Raw genomic sequence first — 9,602 nt, 5'->3', positions numbered from 1 at the left:
TTTCACATGTTGGATAATAATTTTTTTAACCTTATTGTAACTCGAAACTTTTACCTTTTTTACTTGGTTGACAAAAAGGTTAAGTTTTTGTTATATTTACGTTATTTTTTCAACAAATAAGATTTTTTTATTCATATGAATAAACGTCTTTACAACCAAAATATAGAGACCTTTTCAACTTAATTGCATCAGTATGAAAAATGAGGCCCACCTTCTATGAATGGTGTCCTCGCCCTACTCTTCATGTGCATTGTAGGAGCTAGAGAGTTAAATTTACGTTATTATTACCCATTATAACAACTACTTATAAAAACAAATATAGCAATCACTCTTACGGGGCATGTTTTTCAAAAATTTATTCAAAATGAGTACTTAATTGAACAAAAAAGTTAACATTTTGTCTACCACACAGGCACACACACAAAAAAGTTGAAGCTGAAAATCACCATAAAAATTTTAAAAAAAAATTATCTACCACATAAAACAATCAAAAACGCAAAATTACCAAATAAAAACCCAATTTTTATCTATTTTTCTGAAGTGATACCAACCAAATCTTATCTTAATAAAGCAAAGAAACTAATAGAAGTATGTAGCAACAAGTCTACAAAAATGAATCCATGTACCATAATTTCTCATATCTCCATCATCCTCCTCATCTTCCATGGCATCGTCCAAGCATCCATTACAACCTATACATCCATCTATGAGCTTCTTCCAATCTTCGGTCTCCCATGTGGCCTCTTTCCCGACTCAGTCGAAAACTACAGTTTTGATTTCGAAGACGGGTACCTTGAATTAGAGCTAAAAGATCAACCTTGCTACGTGCAATTAGATGAATACTTGATCTCTTATGATAGAATTATAAAAGGAACCCTTAAAATAGGATCAATTACTAATATTGAGGGGATTAGAATTAAATCACATTGGATTTGGATTGATGTTAAAGGGATTATGGTTGATTTGCCTCCTAATGACAATATTTACTTGCAATTTGGTCTTTTTAATCATAAACTTGATGCTCAACAGTTTCAGACCCTTCATTCTTGTGCGTCTTCTAACAAGTGGATAAATTCTCGGGTAATTCTTTTCTTTTCTTCTTTTTATTTTCACAAATTTTTAAATGAGACGGTCTCTGTCGTAGTGATAACATCTTTATTAGATTGGACAATATTTGTTTAGTGTATTAGAATTGATCAGTTGTTATTATAAAACGATTAATTATAGAAATGAGTTAATTATATATTGTCTCATAGTGAGAGTGTGAGACCATCTCTATTGGGCTAGACCATGTACATTTAGTGTATAAGAGTAATTAATTACTATTTTAATAGGCTTAATTATAGAAATGAACTAATTATATGAGCTTATCTCATGATGAAACGGTCTCATACAAGAAAAGTACTTGGTTTATGTTTTCCCATCTTTATACTCTAGAGGCCCGTTTAGTTATCGATATTAATTGGTGGTAATAAAAGTGATTTGTGTTTAAATTTACATAATATGTATCTATCATTCTTACGGTAATGAAAGTTTTATTATATAAAAGCTTTTTTGCTCATAATTTTTTATTACCATTTGATACTACATTTTCAAATGGTAATGTATTTAAATGAATTTTGTGAAGAATATGAAATTGTTAAAGGAGAATAAGCACGAGTATTTAACTTGTCAAGAGATATTCATACCAAAATTACACTAATTTTTCATTATACTATTCCCACTATTTAATACTGATTATAAAACAGGTCGCAGTTTTCCGTTTGATTATCGATATTAAATAGTGAAAATGATTATGAAAAATCTCTTCACAAATTTAACAAATATTATATTATTTACTTTAATTATCTCATTTATTTCATAATATTTCATTTCAACGCATTATAATTTTAGGAGATGATAGTGAAAATTGAAAGTAACAAAACATTTTATCATTAAAATTTCATTACCATTAAAATGAAATATTACATTTTATTAAATTTTACACTATAAATTATATCTAATATCACCATTTAATATCAATAATAAAAATAATTATTTGAATATTTTATATAATGGGAGTTAACATCACCACTCTTGGTGTGAAACTAGACTCTAGAGTGAGAATTTTAAATTGAAACCTAGATAAATTTTATAGCTATGTCTATGTCCTTATTTAGTAAGTTTACACTTTTTTTTTTGAAATGAGTAATAAAATACAAATCACATCTTCCTTTACTTATATTAGTGGCAAAATAATTTGTTTGGCTTTACATGGTGAGCACAAGTCTCACTTAAGTACTCACATTTTTTTTTCTCTATGTAGTAAGCATGTATTCGTTCCCTTTAAATTTGTTCATTTTAAATTTGTCTATTTTTAGTAGAGAGAAATTTAAATTAGATTTTTGAAGTATATATTGAAGATAAACTATATTCATGTGAGATCTTGTTAGATTTGTGTTGATGTAAAGTTTTTAATATATAATTTTCATAATTTTTTATGATACGTATTTAGAGATATTAAGACTTAAACTTTACTAAAAAAAATACGTGTAAAAAATAAAGTGAAATAAACAAAAAGTAACAGAGGAAGTGATAAAAATATGATAAAATTGTTTTTTTTTTACATGTAATGTACTATAAAATTTTAAGTCTCACCAAATATATTCTCTTTCAAGATATGTTTTAGTTGGACTCCTTCATCTCAAGTCTCATTCTCCCTCCTTTGATCATTCCCAAATTTTCAACCACAAAAAAAAAAAGTCTATTTCTCAATCCTTGTCTAAGAATTCCATTTTCAATCGAAGTTTCCTCCAAACAAACACTTAGTGTTTTATAGAGGGAGTTTGAGATAATGTTGGAGTAAAATTTTAAAAACTTCCTTATTTGATTGAGACAAGTGAAAATTGTAACTTCAAAAAAATAGGGAAGAAAATTGAAAAGAGAAAATCTTATTAAAATTGAGATCTATGGTAATTAAGGTTGAGACTCATGAAATTAAAGTATTAAAAAGATATATTTGTCGTTAATAAAAGAAAAGAATAAAACTCTATTAGATTTGTCTTAGACCCGAACTTAATTTTTAAGGTCTAGTTATAATTTTTTTGAGACGCAATAACTTGGTTTGGGTCTAAAAAAAATGGGTCTGATTTTGTTTCCAGATTCCAGACTGAAGTCTAGACCCGTTTAAGACCTAGACCCACCAGACTCATTTTAGTCTCGGGCTCTCGGCCTATTCTGCAATCCAAATTCATTTTTAAACCCATTCTAAACTAATATACATTTATTTTGATTTTAGACTTATATATATGCTTCATATACATCCATTTTAGACATAATAAAACTTTTTAAATTTTTGAAAAAATTAAGCATGAACAATTAAATTAAGACTCATTATGAACTCATTTAATACCCTAGAGACATTAGATTCGGCTGATCTTGAGTTAAAAGATATTCCGATCCTAAAGATTTGAGACCGAGTCTGAGTCCATAAAAAAATAATGAATTTTGACTTTTGGGATTGTTAGTTGGAAAAAAATGTCTTTGTAAATGGCTTTAGTGCCAAATCAAAGGGTAATTTTAAAACGCTTTTTTATTGGATTTTAACTTTTTTATCCGTTTATTCTCCTTTAAACAACCATCATTCAAGAAATTATTTTTACCAAAAAAATTCATTATTAGTTGTTTTCAAAAACAATATGTTTGGCACTTTGGCTTGACTACCTTTCTTGTTCTGATAATGCAGCTTCAACCTCGTCTTAACGAGATGCCAATTGCTCCCGAGTGAACACAAAATGTCGCCATGAGGATGAGTAATAAATGCGAAAGCTTCACAATAAAATTAATCAAATAAAATAATATTACAATATTATAATTATGTTATTTTCTAGACTTAGTATTGTACTCTCTTTATATTTAATGAAAATAATGAAAATAGCAAAGTAAATAATTTCATTGGTATCAAGTGTCTAAGTTACCAATCCTAACTCTAAACTCGATCAAATGGAAGCACAATGTATTCACTAATTTTTTATTGAGGCCGTCTTATCATAAGACGGCTTTAATTGGGTTAGTCCAAAGTCTTTTAAAAAAATTGCTCTCTGTACAATTTAAATTTCATTATTTTTGATTTTTTTTTTGCTAATGGGCTACATGTAGGGCTCATCTCACGATGAGACGGTTTCATACAAGACTTGCTGCAATGTATTAGACCGTGACAATTCATCACATAATCTCACCGTGGCCTGCTCGTGTGGACATGGGATATCCGTGGGGTTGGGCCGAGAAACCCACGGGTCAAGAGTGTTGACTTGCACATACACTTAGTGAGGTTCATTGTTTCCCAAAAACATATGGTAGTAGGAGGATTAGCCCACCCAATATATATACAAGTATCCAATCTACTATTTTATCGATATGAGATCTTATCTCATATGTGAAGTATTTCCAATACAATACAATAACTATCGTGTCTAAGTAATTAATTTCATTGGTATCAAGTGTAATTATTTGCTAAATATTAGGATTAGTTTTTGTAGGTTTGATAGAAAAAAACTACGTACTTTTATGTTTTGTCAGTTATTAGTTTCTCCAAGTAGTCAGTTATTAGTATCTCCAAGTAGCATTTACAAGGCCGGCCCTAATATTTTAGGAACTCGGGATGAAAAAAATATAATGGACCCAAACTATATAAAAATATTGATTAATAAAAATATTTAATCTCGAATAATTTTTTACACATCAATAAAAAATACAAAATTCAAATAAGATTTTTTTATATAAAATCACTAATAGTAGTGTTTGAATTAATAAATATTCCAACACTAATTATTGAAAAGTAAAAGTTAACTTAATAAAAAATATACATTATATTAACTAGGACAAGACAATTATCCTAAAACTCCTCTAATACTTGCAACAGCAAAAGTTGATCTAGGATTTAAAAAATGTGGTTGCACGAACCCTACGTGGAGGTAAATTATACATTTTATAAACTCCTATAAACTCCTTTCTTTCATTTTTTATTGTCCAATTTTGACAAAAAAATCTCTAACAAAAAGATCAAACGTAGACAATCAATCTAAAAGAATCACATAAAAATCCATAAAAAGAACTCTATTTATCACTAAAAATGAAATAAAATATTTAACACCTACAAATTTGATTTGTTCCAAACCAACAAACATAAAACCAATCAAATAAAAACAAAAGTACTACATTACAAAAAAAAGATAACATATTAAAAAATAAAAATAAATACTTTAAATGAATAAAGGATTAATCATAGAAAAAGTAAATGCCAAAAAAGAGAAGTATTAATTACTAATTTAATTTTAATAATTGGGCTTAATCCCACTTTTTGATTGATAAACATACATTTATAATTCTATAATTGCTAAACAAGGTAATTTTTATCATTAAAAGCACTTTGGTTTAGTGGTTAAGTGCTCAACTTAGATACATGATGTCTCAAGTTTAAACCCTCTAAAGGTAATTTTTATATTATTTTTTCATGGGATTGGGCGCAGGCCCACCTTGCCCTTGTCCGAGGCCAATCTTAAGCACTTGTATTTAGCTTTATCACGATAAGGAAAATAATATTGAGTTTATATTTTGTCCATTACTCTTAACATGGTATCAGAGCATCGTATTTTTTATTGTACTAATTTTTTTATTGGTGATAAGTAGAACGAAAGTACCAAAGTGTTATTGGTGAAGTATACGACATTTAGTATGAGTGTTAATCGTAGGAGTGGGAAGGAAAGAGGGAAATAAGTGGAATATAGTCTCATTATTTCCCCGTAAAAGGACATTAATTTTATTTCTTTTATAAAATTTTTACTTTTCCAAATATTAAAATCCAAAACGATAGTATCAAAAAGAAACTAAAAGCCCACGCAAAATAAGGTAGAGAGCAAAGATCAAACTATATATAAAGAGCTGTTCGACTGTTAGAATCTATGAGTTTTATTGATGGTGTTTTGGGTCCTTATGTTAATTGAGTGTAGCTTATTTTGTGAGAAAAACACATAATGTGAGTATTCAAAAAGTGTAAGTTTTATGGGTTGTTGATTTTATTATTGCGATATTTTACATATAGGTCAATATGATGTTATGAAAAAATTTTAGGTCTTTCATTTTACAAACAAAATTCTATCGAATTTTTTATTAATTTACTTCAATACGTTAGTGCTACCCATGGATTTGAGCAGAGCCGTCTTGAAAAATTTAGAGGCAATGCAAAACTTTTATTTTGCGCCTTACTTATAGTAAATATATTTATTTTATTAATAAACTCAACATATTTCTTTTTTATTAACTTTTTCATATACGGCAGAAAGAGAGCCTTGTGCGGTCGATCACCTCGCACACCTTCAAAGACCCCTCTGGATTTGAGTTCAGAATCCGCCACTGATTGTAGACATGTATATTGAATGATTTGATCTCAACTCTCAATTGATTATCTTTAATGTACTATATATAATAGTAAAAATTTTAAAAAACAATCTTAATTATGACTTAATCGCACAAAATAATTCCTAATATTAATTAATTCAAAATAATTTAAATTATCGAAGTAAAAGTAACCTTCTCAAAATAATTCAGCGTATGTTATTTTACTAAAACTCAAGACTATATTTTAAAAAGATGAACAAAACTTTAAATTATTAGGAGAGGATTAATTATTCTAATAGTATGAAATATTTTAAGTTAATTAATTGTTTTAAGTGAATGGGTCATATTTAAAATAATTTTTAACAAAATTTCCTATTAAAAGAAATAGTATATACATATAGCTACAAGGATAACGTTCTTGATAAAATGGATTCCCAAGCCTAAATGCCTAATCACCCACTAAATTAGGCAACAACGCGAAAATTAGTTTATTTATTTACGATAAATGAAAAAATACGGCCAAAATAGTTGGCAAGTGTCCGGTAGAGACATGAATATTGAAGACTCCATGTGCTTTTCATAGTTTGTTACAATTTTTCTTTTATAATTTGCTCATATTTATGTAAGTAATTGTTTTTTATGTTAATTATGATTTAAAATTATCTCTTTATTTCATTTACACATTTTATTTATTTGCGAATAAACTCAAATTCAAAAAAATTATAATTCTAGCAAAACGTAAATAATATAAAATTATTATTTTAGAATAACAATTAAACGTATCAAACTAATGTTAACAAAAGAGTAGTTACAATTAACTTATTAATTCTTTCTCGACTAGTCATTATCGTATAAGATAAAATATTTATAGTTACACTGAATTTCCTTAAAAGAGGAAAAATTATCGAGAATAATCTAAATTTTTCATAATTTCTCTACAATAATCCCACCTATTGATTTATCATGAATAATTCGAACTTTATGGGGTTTTTGCCTAGAGTATACTTGGGTAATTCGATGACCTGCTATAGTAGGTAATTTACCAAAATAGTAAACTGAAAATTAATTTAAAATTACAGAAAAATTTTGCAAACTTACATAAAAATTATGAATGATAAAAAAAATAATAATTTTTTTTTGAATATTTTTTTAACATTTTTTTCGATATTTTATTTTTAATTTATCTTTTTTTTAAAACATAAAACTTGCTATTGCAAGTCATCCGATTACCGAGTTTACTCTATGAAAATACTCCTCAAAGTTGGAATTATTCATAGTTAATCAATAAATGGGATTATTATAGAAAACTCATGAATAAGTTAGATTATTCTAGATAATTTTTCCAAAAAATATAAAGTTAGAAATAATCAATCTTTTCAAAAGGATTATACCTATATAATATTAACAATATTCTATGCTATGATAATATTTTTTTTTAATTGAAACATTATCTTAAAATAATATTCATTAGAGATTTGAGTTTTATCTCAAATGGAGCGATGGAATTCCTTTTCAGTTTTCAAGAAATGTAGTGAATTCGATTCTCACCTAGTCTCTTTCTCTCATCATTGAAAAAATAGAATGGTTGCCATTCTCATTAGATGGAATAATATTATATACAAGAATACAATCTATAATTTAGGAAACTAAATATTTGCACAATATTCTACACAATAATATTGATTATATAAAATATCCTATCATTCAAAAGGTATTATTCTCCAACACACCCCCGCAGTCGAATCGGGAGGTTGGCAAACGCAGAGACTGGATCGAAAATCATCAAATAGGACCTGAGGAAGTCCTTTAGTGAAAATGTCAGCAATCCAATATCGAGAAGGAACATGAAGTACCCAAACATCACCACGTTTCACCTGTTCACGAACAAAGTGAATGCCGATCTCAATATGCATATATAGACAAACTTGCTGAACGGCATAGGAAATGTTTGGTCGAGTAAAAGTAAGATACTGTAAAGCACCAGCCAGACTACGATACAACGTAGGATCATCACAAGGAGAACCCGCATTAGCACAAAGTTTCCTAGACGTAGCAACAGGAGTAGAAACAGACTTGCAGTGAGACAAACCTGCTTTTTCAAGAATCTCAGATGCATACCTCAGTTGAGAGAGAAAGAGACCCGCATAAGTACCACTAGTGGAAAAAAACCTTATTTGCTGAGGTTTTTTGGCCATAATATGCTACGGTTTTGGCCCGCAACAATAGTGATAGCAGCAAATGGCCTATTTTAAATGCTGCGGTTTGAAACCGTAGCAAAAAAAAGGCTATTTGCTGCGGTCTTCTTAAAAACTGCAGCACATAGAGTATGACTATTTGCTGCGGTTTTTAAGAAGCCCGTAGCAAATTTTTTTTTTTTTTTTTTGCTGGGTCAGGAGGCTCTCCGTGTGCCGCGAAGATTTGGGCGAGGCGCGGAGTTGGGTCTGTCTGCCTTCAAATTTATTCTTCACTTTTTTTTTTTTGCTTTTTTCGTTTAATAGTATTAAATAATCCAATTATGTACAATGTAATAAACAATGATTAATCCAATGATAATCACCAATTAACTCCAATAATCACCAATAATCTCTTTGTAAACTCTCGATCGTATATAAAATATAATAATATGTACATATACAAATTAAAGTCCTTATAAATCAAAATGTGCTTTTAAACTTGACACAATTACTTTTAAAGTTACTCTAGTCATAAAAATAATGAATACTTGACTCCAAAAAGAGTGTCGCACATCAAAAGCTCTCGGTTTTTGAGATTCAATCCTACATGTTTCATATAGAAAGCAGCTTGCGAAAGTGAATAGTGGATTCGAGTTGAGAATTTTTGTCCTTCGAATAAACATCGACATGGCAAACTATCAATCTGCAAATCCAACAAAACACAAATAAGCATTAAACTCATCCAAAAACATAATTAATTAACATCCTAGAAGTACATTAGAATATCAACTTAATCCTAAAAATAGAAAATGAATAATACATTATCAACAATCAATCACCAAGGAACTTGATCATTCACAAACATTGCGTTCAATCTTAAATTTTTATAAACATAAAAATAATGACACAAAAGCAACAAACCTTTTGAACCTGATTGAAGCTAAAAGAATTGTTCATTAGCTAAAAGATATCTTCTTGTATTTTATAAGTAATGTATATAAATCTCATTTCATTCTGAGGTTCTTTAAATCTCTTCAATTTCTTAGCCGATTT

At 28.4% G+C, this 9,602-nt stretch overlaps 1 protein-coding gene across 1 annotated transcript; it reads left to right on the top strand.

Annotated features, from left to right (window-relative positions):
- The first annotated feature begins 330 nt into the window (after window positions 1-330).
- Window positions 331-4,632, top strand: LOC130817386 (uncharacterized). The gene is made up of 2 exons (XM_057683060.1): window positions 331-1,080; window positions 3,725-4,632. The coding sequence occupies exons 1-2, from the start codon at window positions 613-615 to the stop codon at window positions 3,764-3,766; spliced, it is 510 nt and encodes a 169-aa protein (XP_057539043.1). The 5' UTR covers window positions 331-612; the 3' UTR covers window positions 3,767-4,632.
- The last annotated feature ends 4,970 nt before the right edge of the window (window positions 4,633-9,602 follow it).

The sequence above is a fragment of the Amaranthus tricolor genome, chromosome 7 (assembly GCF_026212465.1).
Source record: "Amaranthus tricolor cultivar Red isolate AtriRed21 chromosome 7, ASM2621246v1, whole genome shotgun sequence".
NCBI lineage: Eukaryota > Viridiplantae > Streptophyta > Magnoliopsida > Caryophyllales > Amaranthaceae > Amaranthus > Amaranthus tricolor.
This window is presented reverse-complemented; position numbering and strand designations above follow the sequence as displayed.